The 22732-nt window shown below is 45.4% G+C and overlaps 1 protein-coding gene across 1 annotated transcript in view; it reads left to right on the top strand.

Moving 5' to 3' along the window:
* LOC121870785 overlaps positions 1-7333 on the top strand; it is a 113768-nt gene extending 106435 nt beyond the window's left edge. Inside the window, exon 6 of the mRNA XM_042372740.1 lies at positions 7027-7333. Within this exon, the coding sequence (XP_042228674.1) occupies positions 7027-7322 (296 nt within the window). The 3' untranslated portion in view covers positions 7323-7333. The remainder of the gene's footprint in view (positions 1-7026) is intronic.
* The last annotated feature ends 15399 nt before the right edge of the window (positions 7334-22732 follow it).

Here is a 22732-nt window from a genome sequence, read left to right on the forward strand (position 1 = left end):
TCAAATTTTATTGTGTGTTGGAGCACGGATTGGCCTGTTGCGTACATTGCCAATGCAACAGGATCCCTCTGCGTTGTTCCCTCGGTTGACTGTATGATGGTATCACCTCTTAGAGCCTTGTTGTTTATTATATTGAGGTTTGATGGATTCCTATACGAGTTTTCAACATACATTGCAAAGCTTAGACACTTGATCTTGATGTTGTGCAGTGCGGCCTTGCGGTTAAGTATGTTGAATGCGTTTGAAGCGTCCCCTAGGAGAACGGCCTTACAATCACGCTCCTCAAATATCGTTCTCATGGCGTGAATGGCAGCTTCCCTCCAGCTTGGTGGCCAGCACAAACTTGTAGGTTCCCTGCTGCTGCCCTAATATCATCCTTTACCACCTCCATTATGCATTTTCCGATGATCCGCCTCAGCACTTCCCCCACCTTTATAGACCTACATCCTGGATTCTTATCCAGGGGAATAAGGCGGCAGGCCGTTAGAGCATGGAGGTGATGGCAGCACGAGGATGCCAGCTTTCTTGCAAGGACGGCAATGGCAGTGCAGACATCACTTGCTACGGGGCCAAACTTGTTAGTGCTGAGGATGACTCTCCAACCGTTTGCAGCCAGACCTGAAGGGCAGGCACCTCCCTGAGTCTTTAGTGCCCTTTTCCACACCATCCCTCCTGTTATTTTCTCGAACAGGACAGCATTTGGGTGGGATACAGTCACCCTCGAACCTGATGCCTTCGTCTTCACTTGCAGGGGGACGTTTTTCTTTCAGTTGTTTTAATGTTTCTCTTTTTATTGGCGGAACCCCACCGCAGGATTCCTCTGTGAGAGATCTTACCGCCAAAGACACTTTTCCCACACGCATTTTGTTTCCCAACTTTCTTGCAACGTCACCGGTTTTTTACTTTCCCATTCTGCCACATTGTCAATCTTCTCTTCATTGCTGCCGCATTTTCTTTGTGCTTTGTCTTTCTGTGTGTCTTCTGACAGAATAGATGTGGTATTATTGCCAGTATTTGAAGAGCTAAAGGGACAAGGAATCAGTCCTGAGTGTACTCAGTTATGAGGCGAATCATCTACCGAATCATTTCTTTGGTGGCCGCACACTTGGGTGGTTCGAACAGGTCAGCTGGCGACCACCTGATAATTTCTGAGTAAGTTTCTTTAACCCATATGTCCGCATTTTCCATCGACGTGCCATTCCACTGTGGTGGCTGTCTCTCATTCACCTCGTGGGCATCTGCTACTATGGGAGCAGCGTTTATTAGTACTACATTTTCAGGTTGAGTAGACTCACTGCTATCAATTAGGATATAATCGGGCGGTTGGGTATCGGCAATATCCATTGTGGCCTCCTGTGTCGGCTCCCTGCCTTGTGGGTTCCTACAATTGTTTCCCTTTGTGGAACCACACATGGTCGGTTGTTCCTCGCACATTCACAGCTAGTGCAATTTTGGCACTGGCTAGCATAAACGCAACACTGTCTGTTACCCGGCATACTGTTCCGTACCTTGAGCGACAGTTACGTCCTCCTCCGACATCTGCTTTGGTCCCATACCGAAGAAGAAACTAGTTCTTATGAGTAAAGGGCGGAGAGGTGACAGGCTGGACTGCTATGTCCGGGTAGTAGGGGATACGTGTGCGCGTGGGTGTGTAGGCCACCCCCCTGTGGGCGACAATCCACACATCAGAATGATACACTGAGAGCAAGAATTGTGACACCTAACAATTATTTATATATCTTTGGCAGAAATAACCACTTTTTCAATGGTCGCACTGATGTAATATTAGTTATATATACTCACTTGGTCGGCCGTCACTACATGAAGCGACAGTTACTTGGCTACTACTACTAATAATAATAATAACAATAATAATTATAATAACAATAATAATTATAATTAACAGTTTATTAGAAGAAGTAGAGCAGACAGAAGATACAGATATACACTGGACAAAAATTACAAAGTATTATTTATAGTGGGCAGTGGATTGTTTAACAAAATATTTCAGTATAAAAGGAGGCATGGAGTGAGCATACAGGTTATCTATAAATCACTTAGAAGTCAGTGTTGTAGAAGAAACACTTGGTTGTAGGTCTGCCTGGTTGGTGGTGTTTAGAGGAAACACATGGTTGTATGCCTGCCTCCCTGGTGGTATTGTGGAGGAAATACGTGGTTGTAGGCCTGCCTCCCTGGTGGTATTATGGAGGAAACACGTGGTTGTAGTAGGCCTGCCTTCCTGGTGGTACTGTGAAGGAAATACGTGGTTGTAGGCCTGCCTCCATGGTGGTATTATGGAGGAAACTAAGGTGTGATAGTTTTCATTGTGGTTGGCGAGGGGCTGGTCCCAGTCCTGGTGCTGCTGTGGTGTTGTACAGATGGACGAGCACTGGTTGATGTCGAGCCTCAATCCACATGGTGTCGCCAGCCTCAATACACTTGGTGTAGTCGTATGGTTTATCCCGCATGGTTTGACGAGGAACTTTCACAAAAAGTGTCCAGGGTTTGGCACTTGAGTGTTAATAGGTTTGGGCCGATAGTGTCTCCTTCCGCCCTCCTATGGTCCATTACCTCATTGGTGTTTCCATTCTTTCCGAGTTGAAATTGTCACTGTATATTAATCGTTGTGAAGAATTGATCAGCAATCCCTGCACTGATTTCTTGGTCGGGAGGACGGTTTAAAGGGAATTGGAAAGGAGGGTTAAAGGCAACCCCGTGCTAGCCACTTGCGAGGCGCCGATAGGACGTTTCCTTACTACTGTGGTAGATGGTCAAGTGTGAATGTGTGTGCGCAATGCGTCTAGTGTGGCAGCATTATATAAGTGTTAAGGTGCAGGCACTGCTTGCTTCCTTTCCGTTTCAGCTACAGCCGCCGGCTAGCCCTTGCGGTGAACAGGGAAGCAGCTTTGCGTAAGTCTTTCCCTGCCAGTGCACAGCTTTTTCGCCACCAAGATTCCTGCTGTGCCTCCTTGTGACAACACACGGTAACTGGGTGCTTCGCGGCCCCACGCTTGACCAGCAGGTGATCTCGGAGCAGCAGTGGGCCTCACAGGGAAAGTGCATAGGCTCACTGGCATGTGAACTCGTCCTGGCGCCTACCAACCACTGCTCCGCAGCCTTGGGGATTAACCTTGGTAAATATAAGGTTACAGGAGTAAACCCTGAACTAAAAATATACAGTGGAGCCCCACATCCGGCATTCATGTTTACAGAGCTCCAGTAAGGACCCAGCGATGGAATAGGTGGAAGAGGTGACCAACAAGGGAACCCAATGGCAGATAAAGGCATTGCAAGATGGACACGCTACAAAGGCGAAACGCAACAAACTGTGCTATCGGCAGTCCATTGCAACTCTACCTCTCCCAGTTGTTGCAGCTACTTGCACCACTGGATCAGAAAAAGAGAGAGCCAAGATGTGTGGTTGGAGTCTATGTTTCCGCCTCACATAATAAATCAACTCACACACAGCCATCATCCAGCTCATCACAACTCTGCACATGGGCGGTAGAGATAAGATGGCTGTTTATGCGCTAAGCTCTTGACAGAAGTACAATCCAGTCCTGTGTGTGTGCGACTGAACAGCCCATTTCAGGAGACACTCTGCTCACCTAACATGAGGAAGGGGCTAGAAACGGTACCCTAAACATAGTCTGCCTATAAAATCAACCTGACTGGGCAACAGCACTCAGTGAAATCATCCTAATGTGGTCGAAAATGTAATCATATTCACAGATCAAAGCAAAACCAAATTACACAACCTTTCATGATCACTGCATGGAATATCAGGACCCGTCTGGATACTGGCACAAATAAACGTCCTGAAAGAAGAACCGTCCTTGTGGCAAAAGAGTTGTCAGGGTATAACATCGACATAGCAGCCATTAGTGAATCCCGGCCCCCAGACGAGGGTCGACACACAAAACAGACGTCTGGCTATACCTTCTTCTGGATGGGTAAGCCTGCTGTAGAGAGAAACAACATTTATGGAGTTGACTTTGCCATTCGCCAATCCAACCAAAATAGGCCAACTGAAATGCCTGTTGGGAACAACCAGCGCCTCCTAACGTTCCGAGTCCCACTGAATCACTCACGCCATGCCTTCTTCATCAGTACATATGCCCTAGCACTGGATGCAGAGGGTGACATCAAGGAGACCCTGACAGAGTGCTAACCTGTATCCCCAGAGAAGATAAGGGTGTACTCCTGGGTGACTTCAATGCCAGATTTGGCAGAGACACTGCCATATGGCAGGGAACCATAGGGAGAAACGGAACAGGCAAGTGTAATCCCAATGGCCTACTCCTCCTCAGCAAGTGTGCTGAACACAACCTCACTATCACCAACACCTTGTTTAGCAGGGCGACAAGTTCAAGGGTTCTTGGCAGCACCAAAGATCCAAACATTGGCATCTCATTGACTACTTAATTGTCAGAGAAAGAGATCGTCGAGATATCCTCATCACCCGAGCTATGTGTGGCTGAGACCACTATGACACAGATGATCGGTTCGTCAAAGCCAAACTCTCACTTCACACTGCCTCAAAACGGTTAAGGCAACAAGCCTCCAGAAGAAGTTTTAACACCAAGGGATTGGAGGATCAAGAGGTAAAACATGCTTTCAGAGAGCAGCTCCACGATGGACTGAAAAACAACTCAACAACAAACAACCCAAATCCTAGTGCCGAATGGGGTATCCTCTACGCTGTCAGACAAATATCTGCTGTGAGATGCTTGGCCAGATCGGAAGAAAACACCAGCATTGGTTTGATGAAAATAACATGAAATCAACGCATTCGTCCAAGGTAAACGTGCGACTTTCACTGACTGGCAGAACAACCCTTTGGCTCCGACCATAGCTAATTCATTGCAAGAGTAGAAAGTGGCGTCCCAGCGATAACTTCGCAAACTAATGAATGAATGGTGGAAGAATATAGCGTGTGAAACGCCAAAAAAAAGCGGATAAACACAAGATGCGGGAACTTTTCAATTCTACAAAATAATTCATGGCCCAAATTCTCGTGGCACGGTCCCCTTCCACTCATCCAATAATAAGGCCCTAATTAAAGACGAATAAGACGTCCGTCAGTGCTGGAAAGAGCAATACCATTCGGTGCTCAACCAAAACACCGATGTGGATGTTCAGACTACCTCAGTTATCTCCATCCAGGGATGAGGTAGGTACTGCCGTCAAGCAGATGAAAAATAACAAAGCAACAGGCCCTGTTGGAATCGCAGCCAAGGAGAATATATGGAAGAAAGAGGAAATCCCCGACTTCTTAAAGACGCCTCCATTGTTAATATTTATAAAAACAAGGGAGACCAGTCAGACTGAGGCAACTACCATGGGATCTCGCTGCTGTCTGTAGCTAGGAAGATTATCGCCCGAGTCCTAGTAAACAGACTTCATCCTGAGGCAGAAAACTTCCTTCCAGAATCTGAATGTGGCTATAGACATCACATGGCACCACTGACATGATCTTTAATGCCTGCCAGATACAGGAAAAGCACAGAGAACAGCGTTGTGACTTGTACAATGAAAGACAAAAGTCGTATCGTGAAATTTGGAAAAACATATGCCGAAGGACTAAACTTTTGGTGCTCTCTGCCTTGTGGTGGGAGGCTCTCATAATGTTTCACGAGTTATATTTAATCTTCGGACAAACTTCGACAAGACTTTTGTCTTTAATTGTACATAGCTTTCATCAACCTTACTAAGGCCGTCGACTCGGTCAACAGGGAGGTCTTCGTTTTGGCTGCCAACCAAAATTCATTGTCATTATGAGACAGCTCCACGATGGCATAAAAGGTAGTGTCCTGCTCAATGGGACCCAGTCTGAGTTCTTCCCCATGAATATGTATATTGGCAACAAATATATTTTCCCTTTTTGGGCTGCCTTCTTAATCTTGCCATTGACAATTTAGCCGGCGAGGTGGACATCCAGTACCGGATGAAGGGTCTTTTCAACATAAGACGACTCCAGGCCGGAACAGAGGTGTCGGGCGCTTCCATCACTGTACTTCAGTGTGCAGACGCCTCACCCTTGTCGCTCACACTGAACGCGACCTACAGAAGATCTTGAACACCTACATAGTTGCGTATGCACATTTCGGCCTTGAGGTGAATGTATGTAAGTCTCAGATTCTCTTTCAACCTGCCCCTGGTTCAACCCCACCTCCACCATCCATCCATGTTAACGGTACTACCCCCTCTAATGTCACCCACTTTCATTACATTGGCTCCCACCTTTCCACCACTGCGGACATCGATGAAGAGATTCAACATTGGATTAGATGAGCATTTCAATCGTTTGGCAGACTCCTTACCCGTTTCTTCAGCTAAAGGGATCTGAAATTATCTACAAAGTTGAACGTTTATTGATCAGTGGTCCTACCCTAGCTGCTGTATGGCTGCGAGACATCGGTCACATACAGGAGGCACCTCAAGGCACTTGAAAACTTTCACCAATGCTGGGAAGACAGGAGAACAAGTGCCAGTATTTTCGCTGACACCAACAGGAGGAGAATCAAGGCTACCATTATCAATGAACAACTACATTAGACTGGCACTGTTACTAACATGGGGGACAGTAGACTTCCAAAGCAGCTACTGTACAATCGCCTAACGAATTGTAAACGTAGTGCTGGTGGAAAACGGAAAAGGTATAAGGATAGTCTTAAGACAAACCTGAAAAAGTGCCAAATCGACCCCCCACACCTGGGAGACCACCACTCCACACCGTAACGCTTGGAGGAGCACCACACGAGGTGTCAATACTTTCGAGTTATTCCGACTGCATACCGAGTCGCCTAAGAGCTCACCAATGAAGGTGTCATTATTTATAACTCATATCATTGGGGGATTGCTCCATTTAACCAATAAATGCAGAGGGTTGAGAGCGTCCACTGTAGTCTGTTTGTTTCACAGAAAATTGGAAGTAACAAGAAATATTGCACGGACAACTGGAAGAGGTAACATTTCCCTTACTCAGGTTATGTTAGCTAATCGTGTTACTGGTTTGTCTTACAGATATGGTGGCAGTGGACAGCGATACCTCGATGCTCACTGACAACAAGACCAATGCCGGGGGCAGTGACACGGAGCCCTCCACACTGAACATATCATCCAGGGCATCAGGTCTTCAACGTTACGGAGCGTCAATAACACGACGACATGTACCTTCAAAACAGCGGACCGATGGTTGCAGAGAGGCGACTGTGATCGCAACAACGAAGATGCCCACGACGGAAAGACGGAGAGTGGAAGGGACATGGGGTTGGACGGACACCATCGCTCATTACGGGGTCACAAGCCCCAGACTGTAAAAAAAAAAAAAGTGGTCGCGACTTCAGGCCACACCGATCGCAACACCGGCTTCTTCTCCCGATATGTATACCGATATTCTTCGTTGTGTCCTTGAAAAATATCGGCGTGGATGACGTAGCCTGTACACTGTTGTTCCTCGTTGACTGAGAAAACCGGGAAGAGTGTCAGGCTTACTTAATGAGAATGATCAGAATTCCTTCTTAGTAATCAGAATCCCCAAAGAGGAACAGAATTCCCTAAAAAGATCAGTCTCTAAAGACAATCACAATCCCGAAAGGCTATCAGAATCTCTTAAAATTGATTTGATTTGCTTGAAGAGAATTAAGCCCGTATTATTAAACAACATCTTCCCTTGAAGAGGGTCGTCGTGTTTCAACCCGAGTTTTAAACTAAATGAATCCTAAGGGACAACGCAGTACAGTACTTGACGGGGTGTGGCGGTAAAATAAAACTAATTCCAATAAAATTAGTTTATAATATTGGAATTAGTTAATTTTACCGCCACACCACCCCGTTAAGTACTGTACTGCGGTGTCCCTCAGGACTCATTTAGTTTAAAACTCGGGTTGAAACACGACGACCCTCTTCAGGGGAAGTTGTTGTTTAATAATACGGGTGTTAGAATCTCGAAGGTTAATCAGAATCCCTTCAGACATTAGTAGGATCCCTAAAGATGATCCGAATCCCTTCTTTAGGGCCAGAATTCCTAAAGAAGTGATCTGAATCTCAAAGAAGCTTAAAAGCTTCGAAGGAACATCAAAATTTCCTAAAGTAGATCGTAATGCTCTACAGGGATCAGATCCTCTTAATTAGACTCAGAACTCCTTGAAAATGATCAGAGGGCAGGATATAACCTTAAGATCACTGCATATAAGTTTAGCAACAGTATAAGCATCCCTAAGGAAGAGGAAAATGGAAGGGAGGTCTAAATACCCCGTGTGTGTATCCCTCCCTTTCGCCCTACCTTCACTTGGGGTGTGTACTGGGGTGTATAGTGTGTACAGCCGGCTGGATCTGCCCTTACGTGTCTTACACTCTACGTTTTTCACTGAAAAATATATTGTACAAACGTCGGTGGTCGTGTGTATTTGTTTGTTTCTTTGTTCGTGTGTGTGTGTGTGTGTGTGTGTGTGTGTGTGTGTGTGTGTGTGTGTGTGTGTGTGTGTGTGTGTGTGTGTGTGTGTGGTTTACTGCATATGTGTGTGAAAATGTATACATGTGTGTATGTGTTTGTATATATACTGTATGTGTGTATGTGTGTATATATAGAGTGTGGACATGACTTCGTCCAACGTCAAACCTCGCGGGGCGTAACAGCCGACCTGCTGGAACCAACACAATTATTCAACATTTTCCACAGCTGAATTAGATTACGGAAATGTTGGAGGATATTTAGCGGGAGACGAACAGTTGTCTGTACTGTCAGGAATTTCTGTCGAGTCTTCACGACCAGGTGTTTACTGGGATTACTTGAAGCTAACCCTGGTTTATTTCACCTGAATATTAACCACCCTAACGCTAATTTAACTTAACACACCTAACCTTACCTAAAGGAGACCAAACCTAACCTAACCTAACCTAACCTAACCTAACCTAACCTAACCTAACCTAACCTAGCCTAACCTAACCTAACTTAACCTAACATAGACCCCCTTGTTAATTTTCGGGTAATAAGTCATCGGGTGAAATACGCTAAGGTGTCTGTTCTTCAGGCGATCCATTTGCTACTAGTCATGAGTAAAGACATGTCACATGTGCATAATAAAGCTTTTGTATCACGCATCGTTAACCAACTGTCTCATGCGTTTGTCTTTTAATATGTATATGGGGCAAGGGATTGCATGAAGATTAGGAACCTCAGCTTATTTCACTTGGTGATTAAGTAACCTAACCTAACCTAACCTAACCTAACCTAACCTAACGTTAATCTAACCAAACGTAGCGCTAACCTAACCTAATCCCATAGGAAGCGTTTGGGTCATAAAAGCTGGAATACCTAATATTCATGCTATCTTCAGGTGATCCGAAGTAAGATTTGAGTCACTTTGTAAAAACTCCCTCCATGGCCTGTCATGTCATTTGACCCCAAAACCCGACGGCTTGTTCCACATCCTCTGAGGTGAAATCATGTTGTCATGTCAACACGACCAAATACGACGAAACAAATTATTTTTATAATGATAACCATTTGTTCGACATAACTCCTTCGCATCCACATGTGCGTAATGTTGCATGAATGATGTGGAGACCGAACATGTATATTATACCCGGATCACATAACAACAAGATTACGGGAAGTTAATCATTCGGCTTCTACCTGATAATAACCATCAGGCTGTGGCTATCTGGCTATCGAGGGGTAAGAGAGAGAGAGAGAGAGAGAGAGAGAGAGAGAGAGCCTGATCCACTTCTGTCAGTTACGATCCAACTAAGAGGTGTTGGTGTATATACTATAAATGTGTTAGGTCAGTGAAACAGACACATGTGTTCACAGCCGTGCCAAATTTTACTTGTTGATGTTCGTGAATAAACCGCCTTGAGCTGGAGTATGTTTATCTTTCCTCGTTCTTCTTTCTCCCTTATTGATCTAATTTGTTCTCCTATCATAATCATGTTCTCCTCCCAACACCATGTTCTCCTACCATCACCATGTTCTTTTAACATCACCATGTTCTCCTACCATAATCATGTTCTCCTACCAACACCATGTTCTCCTACCATCACCATGTTCTTTTAACATCACCGTGTTCTCCTACCATAATCATGTTCTCCTACCAACACCATGTTCTCCTACCATCACCATGTTCTTTTAACATCACCATGTTCTCCTACCGTAATCATGTTCTCCTACCAACACCATGTTCTCCTACCATCACCATGTTCTTTTAACATCACCGTGTTCTCCTACCATAATCATGTTCTCCTACCAACACCATGTTCTCCTACCATCACCATGTTCTCCTACCATCACCATGTTCTCCTACCATCACCGTGTTCTCCTACCATCACCATGTTCTCTAAACATCACCCTGTTCTCCTACCATCACCATGTTCTCCTACCATCACCATGTTCTCCTACCATCACCATATTCTCCTAACTAGAACACCTATTTATCACAGGGCCTCGTATCACCATAGTAACGAGGGTGATAGAGATAGCAGGGAGAGCAATGGCCGGATGAGAGACAGCAGGAGAGAACAATGGTCGGGGAAGAGACAGCAGGAGAGACTGGAAGAGAGTGGGGGAGATAGAGACAAAATGAGTCTCGTTGGACCCAGAGATTCAATGGTTTGCAAGTGAAGCTTCTCTCTTAGCGGTCTCTCTTAAAATACGACATAAAGAGGAATTCTGAAAAGCTCGTAACAAAATTTTCCCTCCTAAATAACCGGCCCACTTAAGGTACGATACAAAGATAGATTTTAGAGGCTCGTAAGTGTAAATAGCGACGAAATTACACTGAAACGTTATTGTAATACTGCAATTAGATGCGGTTTCTCATTTACAGTTACGGGGAGGAAACTGTCCTAAGAACTTTTGAGAATCTATCTATCCATCTGTGTGTTGAAGCGTATATGAGTCACTAAGATACGTTCTCACACCTTCAGTCGAGAGGAAAATTTAACATACGAACACATTAGAATTTTTTGTCATCGAAGAAACGTTTAACGGATCACGTGAAGATTAGGTTCCTCCTAGCCTATGTCACCTGATGATTAACCACCCTAACGTTAACCTAACTAAACATAGCTTCACCAAGTCTAATTTAACCTAACATAACCTAATTCAATCTAATCTTACCTATCCTGCCCTAATTCAATCTAATCTAAGCTAAATAAATATAACTCCCAGGCACCATTGGGGTATTTAATCATAAGGTGAAATAAATTAGAGCCTAATCCTCAAGCGATCCAATAAACTTAGGACCTTCTGAGAAACATAAGGGTAGGCAGTAGATAGTATATATGACCTATTGGAGAGATAAGAATAGTAGCCAGGTGAATAAGAGAGAGAGAGAGAGAGAGAGAGAGAGAGAGAGAGAGGGTCAGAGCGTCAGTGAATTCAATAAAAGCGGCCGGATAAACAACAACACAAGCAAGTAAATGGAAATCATAAGGTAAAACTAGCAAATAAACAAACAAACAAATGACAGATTGCACACACACACATGAACACAATCACATAAATATTCATATATACATATACGGATATACAGAAACACAGACAAATAGACACACACACACACACACACACACACACACACACACACACACACACACATGTAAACAACACAATCAAGGCAGCTTAGTACCGGCTCTACATGCTACGACGACTTAGGTCACTTGGGACACCCACGCCAGAGCTGAGGACCATCTACAATGCCTTTATTCTCCCCAAACTTAACGTATGCGTCACTAGCCTGGTCGTCTTCTCTCAACTCCACCCAACAACGTCGGCTGGAGAAGGCACAGAAAATGGCGCAGACTACTCCGGCTACATCAACGCTCTCTCCACCCTGGAAATGCCATCCCTCAGTGACCTCCACCACCAAGCACTAGCAAGGTTTGGTAGTGGACTACTGCACCATCCTCGTCATCGCCACCTCCTGCCACCGGCAGTCCCCCACCCACTTCGCGCAGTCCGATACTACAACAAAATTAAACCCATAAGAGCCCACACCGATAGATATAAGAATAGCACCATCCCATAACTCCTGATTTATGTACTGTACAGCCCTGTTAATGTATTGAAGGTATATCATTATGTCTAATTCAAATGTTAGTTTGTATATTTTCAGCCACCGGCTGCAACTCTATTAATAAACCATTTATTATTATTATTATTATTATTATTATTATTATTATTACACACACACACACACACACACACACACACTTTATTCATCAACAAAGCTATTGACCTCGAATTTCGGAGAAGTCTTATACCATGGCTTAAAGTCTTCTTTGGTGACCGACGCCAGGCCTTACGCTTCCAAGGGGCTGTCTCCACCTTTCAGTGACTCACCTCATTCTTATCAATAGTGCTCTAAGAGTAACTCCCGCTCGTTGGAAATATGTTGACGACTCCACTCGGCTCCCAACTACAGTGTCCTCCAGAATATATTTAACAGTCTCCATAATAACTGGGCCACCAACAACTATGTCACCATCAACCATGCCAAGACAATAGTTATGCACATCAACCTCTCCTATGACCATGCCCCACCTCCCTCCATTACTTTGGGCTCCAACAAATTCGAAGTAGTAGACTCCATCAAGCTCCTCAGCGTCACTATATATAACAAACTAAATTGGAAAACACACGTCAGTAAAGTTGTCAAATCCTCCAGTTTTCGTCTCCACCTCCTCCGCCAACTCAAGTTCTTCAGATTTCCTGCTCCCGAGCTCCTCAGTGTTTACTCAATATTCATACTTCTCAAGCTCACCTATGCCTCCCCCGCCTGGTCCTACTCCTTAAATGCCACACAACGGAAACACCTAGAAAAAGTGCAAAAGAGGGCATGCAAGATTATCCTCTTCCCCTCCTACTCCACATATCAAGAAGCGCTCAGTACACTGACCCTCTCGATTCTCTTTGATCATCACCTGCTGTGCAACTTCATTATGGACCGCAGAGCCAAAATCAAGATGCAAGAACATTTTGGAGAAGAATTCTCACTATCGATCGGCGTGCCTCAGGGCTCTTGTCTCTCACCAACCCTTTACACACTGTACATGACTGGCCTGCCACCCCTAATCGCCGGCAGTGATTACGTCGTGTATGCTGACGATGTAACACAGATCGTCACCTGCCCAGGAAGGTCCACAGCAAGGATGGCGCGACTCACTGCTCGGGCAATAGAGGAGATCTCGGAGTATGTAAATAAATGGAACATAAAAACAAACAAAACGAAATTTGAGGTCATACCTATAGCCAAATTCAAGCCGGCCCCATTGATGATCGACGACGAAGAGATTGAGTACTCTAAACAAGGCAGGTTGCTCGGCCTCATCATTTCTCGGACGGGCATCATCCCCACGTGAAGGACAGACTAAATAAAGCCAAAGTCGCCGCAGCCAAATTAAAACGTTTTAAATTGATGCCTGAGAAGATACAAGTTCACCTGTACAAGGCGCTGGTGAGGCCTGTGTTGGAGTACCCATCTATACCACTCGTCACACTCGGGAAGACTAGACTACAACAACTACAGAGCTTCCAAAACAAGTGTTTGAGGCCAGCCAGTGGCCAAGCGCCACCCTACCAGGAGACAGTGGAATCCATCCACCTAAGAAATAAAACAGAGGCCCTCAACTTCAGGTTCCATCGCCTAGGGAAGAAGGTTTGGGACAAGCTCCTGGACGACCCTCACAGCCCAGACCACCTACGCTGGGAAGACATCAACGGAGGGACACCCCACGCCTGTTGGCCCCGGAGTCTGCCCGCACTACAACAACCCAACCCGAGACCCATCTATGTCCGCCATAGTGATCCACCTTAGATTAAAACTTAGATGATATAAATTCACATTTAACGAGTCACAATCAAGTGAGTCCAAAACGTAATACGGTATAAGATGTTAATAAACTTGTAATTGTAGAATCAATCTAGTCATTGTCTACTAAATTAACCATTGTGCAACCTCATTCTAAATCCTAGGTTAGCTTAGTTAGCCAACAAACTCTGTAATACGTAAAACAAGGGGTGTCGCCCCCTCTGTTTAACTCATTAAACTTCTTTTCCAACCTTTCCCCCCACGACTATATGTTGTGACTTCTCCATCCCTCATGTCTGGCTGTGCCTTGAGCCCCAGCATGCCTTCCATCCTTTCCCCACCTTAACCTAACAAAAAAAAACAAAAAAAAAAAACACGGCCCAATCTGCATATTTGGTGAGAAGCTTCTGCACCACCCTCGACACCGTCTCCCAACCAATCTTACCTTTTTGCACTGTTACTTTGTTGAAATGCCCTGTAGTATAACCTTCTCCCCACCTTGTTTATTATATATCATATTTGTATCACTTATTTTATTTGTCACTCAAGTTACCCATTCCTCAATAATGTAACTGTACATTTTCAGCCTTCCGGCTGCCCTGCTATTTCAATAAACCGTTAATTATTATTATTATTTATTATTTATTTTTAGTAGACACACACACACACAAACACACACACACACACACACACACACTTTTGAGCATCCGCCACTGTCGCGGACAGATGTGTCTTCCTCAGAGTTCCCGTGGAGCTGCCAGGGGTTGTCTGTAACCCCTTCCCTTCTCCCCATAACCAGAGTTGTAAACAGTACCGGACTTTGCTACTTAAGTAAAAGTATTGTTACATTAGCAAAATATTACTCAAGAGACGTAAAAGTATCCAAATGTCAATGAGCGTAAGTAGAAGTAAAATCGTATTTAATTCATAAAATACTCAAGTACTGAAAGTAAAAAGTAACAACAAAATTATTGTCTCAAATATTAAAATAAATCCACAGTAATCTATAAAAAAATAGTTAACAAAAGATAAAAATAACATTACACATATTTATTTGCAAGTATTTCTATTAAGATTAATCAATAATCGATTCTCGAAATTATGGCTGTCCCTTCAGGATCTTTTAGGCCTAAATATAAGCCCAGCATGACCTACCGAAAGAGAATATGTTCAGCCGTTCGTCTCCCTACAATCCATCGCAGGAATAGTGAACGGGCTGAAACTATATCCATCCAACACTATGATCACTTTCTTCCTTATCCACACAAGTATCGTCGACGTGGACTTATAGTCAGCAGACATAATGTTGTCTCTGCTCGCATTAGGTTAGGATACAGACTAATTCAGATTTAATTCTTGTACGCTACCCACGCTTTGGTGGGTGCTAACTCCCCTTTGTCCTTAAATTATATCAATATTTTCTCCGTATCACAAGTTACAGCGAGACACGAGAACTAATGGAGTAGTGTCTGACTAAGCTTGTCGCCCCCAAGGGTGTAATAAATTAATTAACTATTAATAATAAGCCCAATATGACTAAATAGGTGCTCGCAAGCAGCAGATTCAGGTAGTGGGGAGTTAAATTTGAGAGATAAGTCACATAATGTCGGAAAAAACCTCGGTAGTTCCATTCCATCCTCTGAGCATGGCAAGTAGCTATCAAGCTCCTTCAGTTGAGGAGTTTGTGGATGATTGTTGCATCCATAATGATGGAGTCTGACTAAGAATCACTGTGAACTGGCCCTCTAATTGGGGTGTGGCTGTGGTGACATCGCTTTTCGATTATACTGTAATTGATAAGTAGCTGATTTTTTCTCACTGCGTAATATCTGGCGGGTGTTGGGATACTCAGTTATTTATCTTAAATATTTAGGCAGAATTTTAAATACACTCAGTCTCACACTTATTTATAGATTCAGTCTTTATATCTAAGATGGAATTGTTTAAAGCATTTTTGAATCTCAGCTTCTTTGAAATTAATTTTAGGTACAGGCATATGCAAAGAGCAACTAACGTCTAACGGAAACACCAAGCCCCTGAAGGAAAGGTGGGGGAGAAGAGAGGGTATTCGATGGGGGAGGGGGAGTAAAAGGGTAGGATATGTGAGGTGGGTGGTCAAGGTGCTAATGGACACAATAAAATCAAAGGCAAAGTCTGCTGCCATGGTCACTGCCACCTGACCTGCGTCGCATCATCTCACGAAACCTCTATGTATGTGACCTTTTGGTGTCTCCCACAGCTAACCGTACCCCCCACGGCTCCACCCAGACAATACCCTCCACCCACTCAACTCTTTTACTGTAGTTAATAACAAGTGATCGTGGGCTCTTCGTGCCCAGTTCGCTATATAGTTCGACAAAACAGTAATGGAGGAAATATTTGGAGAAGTGGGCTCGCGCCTGTGTTTAACGTCGGTGCACTTGCAATGAACACTTGTTAATAAATCGGTTTCCTGCGAACAGCAGTCAAACAGTAATAAGAGTACACAACAACATGTAAATATTTTATTTTTTCTGTAGCTATATCGGTCTTATACAAATAATTTATATAGTATATTAGAGATTAGATAATCATGGTCGTGGTTGTTATAATCATGGTCGTGGTTTTTATAATCATGGTCGTGGTTGTTATAATCATAGTCGTGGTTGTTATAATCATGGTCGTTGGTGTTATAATCATGGTCGTGGTTGTTATAATCATAGTCGTGGTTGTTATAATCATAGTCGTGGTTGTTATAATCATGGTCGTGGTTGTTATAATCATGGTCGTGGTTGTTATAATCATGGGCGTGGTTGTTACAATTATGGTCGTGATTGTTATAATCATTGTCGTGGTTGTTATAATCATGGTCGTGGTTGTTATAATCATAGTCGTGGTTGTTATAATCATAGTCGTGGTTGTTATATTCATGGTCGTGGTTGTTATAATCATGGTCGTGGTTGTTATAATCATGGTCGTGGTTATTAAAATCATGGTCGTGGTTGCTATAATCATGGTCTTGGTTGCTATAATCATGGTCGTGGTTGTTATAATTCTATGTTTGTCTTTGGTACCCCCAAAATGTTCTACACTACTGAGGGTATACACAAACACTTGTTATCTTGAAAATAGGTTCTTATTCTCGTACGGGATATATGTACAGATGGACAAAGAAACTCGCTTCCACACCATAAGGACTGGTGGTCTCAACCCTCTGTATCACTGTGCGCTGGCATGTACAGATGCCAGCATTTACAAGCTGAATACATAAAATGTAAATATGATAATTCATATACATAACATGGTGCATAATAAATGGAAATATTACATAGGATTAATACATGTTCTGTAATACTTTACTATACATAATTAATAGAGTAATATAAAGATACACAGCTTAAGGTACTACTTCGTGTCCATATTATACACCTCCCTCCCCCCTATACTCTCATAGTTTCATCTTGAGCGGACCTTTTGTTTCTGAGTCGCTCGGACCTGCGGAGTACCGGGGCAGAAACACAAGGTGGGGATTAGGGGACTCAACTGGGGAAGGGTCAACACTAGGCAGCTCGACAGGTCGGAGGAAACGACGGTTCCTCCACCATACACTACCACTAGGAAGACGCACTTGGTAGTCCCTGGACCAGCCAATACCCATGACAACCCCAAACTTGTCCCAGAGGTGAGATACCGGATCTTGAATCCTGACCTGCTGGCCGATACTCAACCTGGGAAGGGGGCGGGCATGACAGTTGTACCGAGCAGCGACATCTGCGGCTCGTTCTGCTGCACGGCGGTCACATTCTTCAGTCTTGGCTTGCCATTCTTGAGAAAAAGACTTCGGGTGGGCAGGAACACAAGACCTGAGATGATGTCCGTATAGAACCTGGGCTGGGGAGCGTCCGGTGAAGTTCGGGGTGTTGCATAACTCTAACAAACCTCGATCGAAGTCCTCGCAGTCGATATTTCCTGAGGGTGACACCTTAAGGATCAGGTGTTTAACAGTCTTGACTGCGGCTTCAGCGTGTCCATTCGCCTGGGGGTAGTGGGGCGAGGTCAAGACATGACGGATTCCCCAACGGTCCATGAAGTCCCGGAACTCGTGGCTGGTGAACTGGGGTCCTCCATCAGTCCTGATACGGAGGGGAACACCAACTTCTCTGAAGTAGTGTCTGAAATTCCGGATGGTAGCAGTAGCCGTTGTATCACTACCACAGGGGACGACAACAGGCCATCCAGACAATCGGTCGGCAATGACGAGGAAGGACTTCCCTGCCACTGCAAAGAAGTCGGCCGACACAGACTCGAAGGGTCTTGAAGGGTTATCGTCGCACATTAATGGTTCCTGTTGCTGGCTGGGTTGCAGAATCTGGCACGGCTCACAGGCACGGACGGTACTTGCAATGTCTGCGTCGATTCCGGGCCAAAATACAGTCTGCTTCGCCCGTCGCTTGGTGGCCTCCACTCCTCGATGGCTGTCGTGAAGGCGGGTCAAGGTACGGCGGCGTAGGGCAGCAGGAATGACTACTCGTGGACCATACAAGACGAGGTCTCCGTCACAATAGAGGTCCTCGCGTATCTTCCAGTACGGGAGTAGCGATTCATGAAGGTCGTATCGGTTTGATGGAAATCCCTGGGGCACACAGTCGACGAGCCGGATGTAGGAAGGGTCGGCCCGGGCTGCGGTGCGGAGATCTTCAAGGGACTTGTCTGCATCCGGTGCTGTAGACTCTTCTGATGTGAAGACGGCCTTCACTGAGACTACTGACTTGAGGGATGCAGCAGCTGTAGAACACAACATCTCGTCCTCTGGGGTGGGGCGACTGACAGGGGCGTGGGACAGGGCATCCGGGATGCACAGCAGCTTACCCGCACGCCACACAGCCGTGAAGAGATAAGGCGAGAGCTTCTCTTTCAAACGTTGAAGGCGAGGATTCTCTACTGCATCCAAAGAGTAGTAATTGATTATAGGTATAAGGGGGCGATGATCCGTGAAGAGGGTGAAGTGCTGAAGTCCTATCAGGTAGAAGCGGCACTTCGCCATCGCCCAGACAACAGCCAACATCTCCAGCTCAATCGTGGCATATCGGGTCTCGGCGTCCGTCAGGAACCGGGATCCACACTGAATTAAGCGGAGTTGTCCACCGCCATGGTCCTGCAGAAGGGCGTAACCAACGCCGTAGAGTCTGGAGGCGTCAGTCTGGAGGACGGTGGGTAGGGCTGGGTCGTAACAGGCGAGGACAGGTGGACTAAAGAGGGCCTGCTTGACTCGCTGGAAGGCCTCTTGATGATCTGGGGTCCACAGGAATGTCCTCCTGGGGTTCAGCAGGGGTCGTAACGGCTGGGCTGTGGCAGAGATGTCAGGTGAAAATTCAGCCAGCTGATTGACCAGACCCAAAAAAGAACGGAGGTCTGTCAGGTTGGCAGGGGTTGGAAAATCCCTGATTCCACTTAATTTCTCCGGGTCAGCTGCGATACCTGATGCTGAGAGAGTGTACCCCCAGAAGTTCACTGATGGTGCGGCGACTACAAACTTGTCAGCGTTGAGGGTAATCCTGTACTTTCGACATCTGGTGAGAACTTCATATATTTGGGAGAGGTGGGCACAGTAATCTTCGACATGGAGTAAAATATCATCAACCACCTTGACACAATTCGTGACTCCTTGAAGGGCCGCGTCACCACGTTGACAGAACGCATCGCCTGTAGCGGCAAATCCCATGGGGCCTCTGCAATACTGATATCTTCCATATGGTGTGATGAATGTAGTCAAATGCTGGTCTTCTTCGGCCAATTCGATCTGCCAATAACCACATAAGGCGTCCATCATTGTAAAAAACTTCGCCTTCGGGTCCACATTTCGAACAGCTGCGAAGGGTGTGGGTGAAGGGTGGGCTGGACGGGAAACTTGCTGGTTAAGTTTTGATAGATCTGTGGTGATTCGTACTCCACCACGAGGTTTGGCGATGGGGACAAGAGGGTGGCACCAAGGTGAAGGTTTGTCTCCGGCCGGCTTGATGATTCCCTGAGCAACCATGGAGTCAAGCTCTTGTCTAACTAGCTCCTTGTAGGCGTGAGGAATCAAACGAGGGGTGTGGATGGCAAAAGGTGTGGCACCATCCTTAAGATGAATCTTCATAGGTGGACCCACCATCGGCTTGAGTGGTGTGGATCCTAAAGATTTCTTCGTAACCAACACGTCAGCAGACTCCTTGAGAAGGTAAGCTCTTGCATCAGAAGGGGACGTGTTAGTAGAGATAGGGAGTTCCTTCAACCTGTTGACATGGGTGACCTTTAAAATAGGTTTGGGGAATTCCTTGGAAATAATGGCCAACTCTTGATAATGGCCATATGATAAAAGCGGAGTCGGGATCCCATCATGAACATCAATCCGGGCAGAGCAAGACTGCTTACCAAAGGTAAGAGTAGCCCAGAAAGATCCCAAAGCTGGAGCCATCTTGGAACCATCAGCTGTCAGTTTCGTTGTCTGAGGAGGGGGCTGTAGGTTGCTCCTGGGTATTCCCAAACTTGCTAAGTGTTGTGGACCAATTACTGAGACGTCAGCACCGGTGTCAGGTAACATCTGAAGACTGGATGACAAGTTACCGTGAGAAATGACGACACTGATGTGCTGGGGCGTCGTGTCTGTGGAACAATGTATGCGACGGCAGGAACGACTGGACACAGCGTCTTGATGCTTGCCAGAAGGAGGGGGCGCGCCAGCACTACCTGAGGATGACTTCTTGGATCCTTGGTGGTGTCCTCTCTGTGGCTTCTTACGACAACATTTGTCATAATGGCCCACACGACCACAAAGTCTGCACTGAACTTTGCTAGCAGGGCACTTGACTGTGTAGGCCCAGTGACCCTGACGGTAGCAACTTCTGCACACGCTTTGAGCAGCTGGGCACTGGGAGGCATCATGCTGTCTCGCGCAGCTGTCACACAAAGCTGCTGCCACTGAAGGTGTAGCTGGAGGGTGAGGGGTGGGGTTACCTTGCTGCTTCTTACCCTTTCTGTAGGAAGACACCGCCCTCACCTGGTCAGGTTGTGAACGTAAAGCTGAAATCGCACACCTGGCGGTCTCGTACGCTCGACATTTTGTAACTACATCTTGAAGGGAGGAAGTGGGGTCAAGTGAAATGAGACGCTAAACTAGCTCTTCATCTCGAATACCCGTTAAAATAATTGTCTTGAGTTGTGTCTCTTCACAGACTTGAGAATTTCCAGGACAAACATCAACTTCCTCTGAACATCTCTTGAGTCTTACAAAAAATGCATCAAAAGATTCTCCATCAAGCTGCTTACATTGGAGGAGTTCTCTTCTTCTAAGTGCTTCGTTGCGCTGTCCCTTAACATGTTCCTGTAACTTGTCCAGCACGGCCTCTACAGTCAGAGTTGTCGTAGGAGGCACTTGAAGTGTGTGCTCGAGAGTACGTTGTGTCTCTAAGGACAAGCACATACGAAGCTGTATCATCTGTTTAGGCTGTGATAAACTTGACAGGTCAACCATTGTTGCATAGTATTGCCAACGTCGACGCCATTCCCGAAATATCTGATAAGAAGCGTCAGACTTCAGAGAGGGAGGCGTTTGTGCTGCAGCCTTTTGAGGAATTGTTGAACCGACTCTGGGAAATGAGGTACCAGTACCTCTAGTCGTATCAGCATTAGTAGTAGCAGAAGAATTTTGTGCAGTAGATCGTTGTGGGGAGGCTAACAGAGAAATCAAGACTTCAAATCTGGCTTGATCCTCTCTTCTTCTCAGGTCATCCTCACTTCTACGTATATCTTCTAGTTCTCTGTGTCTTTGTTCATCTTCGTGGCGTTGTCTTTCAGACTTTCTGTACCGAATTTCTTCCTCTTCTCTCCTTGCAACATAGTCCTGGCGTCGAGAAGTTTCCATCCACTTAATTAGTTGAAGGAGATCTTTGGACGCAGGCACCGCAGGAGAGCTTGATCGCGACGAACGAGGAGATTCTGTGGGTGATTGGGCGTTGTCACTGTGGGGAGCGTGGGGCCTGAGTGTGGGTGGGGAGAGGTCTCCCAGACTTAAACTCATAACCCCATCGTCCAGGGTATCATTTTGATCCCTGTGAGACATGCCGACAGCATCTGTATTCTATCTGTGCAAAGACAGGGTCAACCCCTCGTAATCTATGCACAGAATTACAGAAGTCTAAAGTAATTCGCAAGAATTTAATATAAAGTGGGTCTGTGAGTGCGTGTGTGTGTGTGTATGGCTCGTTGCCGGGAGGCTTGGCGCGCGTAGTGGCAGCTGCTGCTCGCAGGTCAGTTACCCTATGACCAGAGACGGGAGCGGACGTACTGCTGGGCAAGCTCCCTTAGCCATCTGACTGCAATTTGCACAGATAATTCTGATTAAGATACACAACACAGCACTTCACAAAACACTTCACAGCACAGCACTGTACACAGCATAGCACTTCACAACACTGTAAGTCCTGAGGCTTGTAGTCTGGCTGTAAATCCTTGAAGCTGAAGACGAGACGCCATTAACACAGTCTGGCGGGAAGGCTTGGTCCACACTGTATCTCACTGAGAAATCTCACTGCGCCATCTATGTTTGTCTTTGGTACCCCCAAAATGTTCTACACTACTGAGGGTATACACAAACACTTATCTTGAAAATAGGTTCTTATTCTCGTACGGGATATATGTACAGATAGACAAAGAAACTCGGTTCCACACCATAAGGACTGGTGGTCTCAACCCTCTGTCTCACTGCGTGCTGGCATGTACAGATGCCAGCATTCACAAGCTAAATACATAAAATGTAAATATGATAATTCATATACATAACATGGTGCATAATAAATGGAAATATTACATAGGATTAATACATGTTCTGTAATACTTTACTATACATAATTAATAGAGTAATATAAGGATACACAGCTTAAGGTACTACTTCGTGTCGA

Source organism: Homarus americanus, unplaced genomic scaffold (assembly GCF_018991925.1).
Source record: "Homarus americanus isolate GMGI-L3 unplaced genomic scaffold, GMGI_Hamer_2.0 scaffold32583, whole genome shotgun sequence".
Lineage (NCBI taxonomy): Eukaryota > Metazoa > Arthropoda > Malacostraca > Decapoda > Nephropidae > Homarus > Homarus americanus.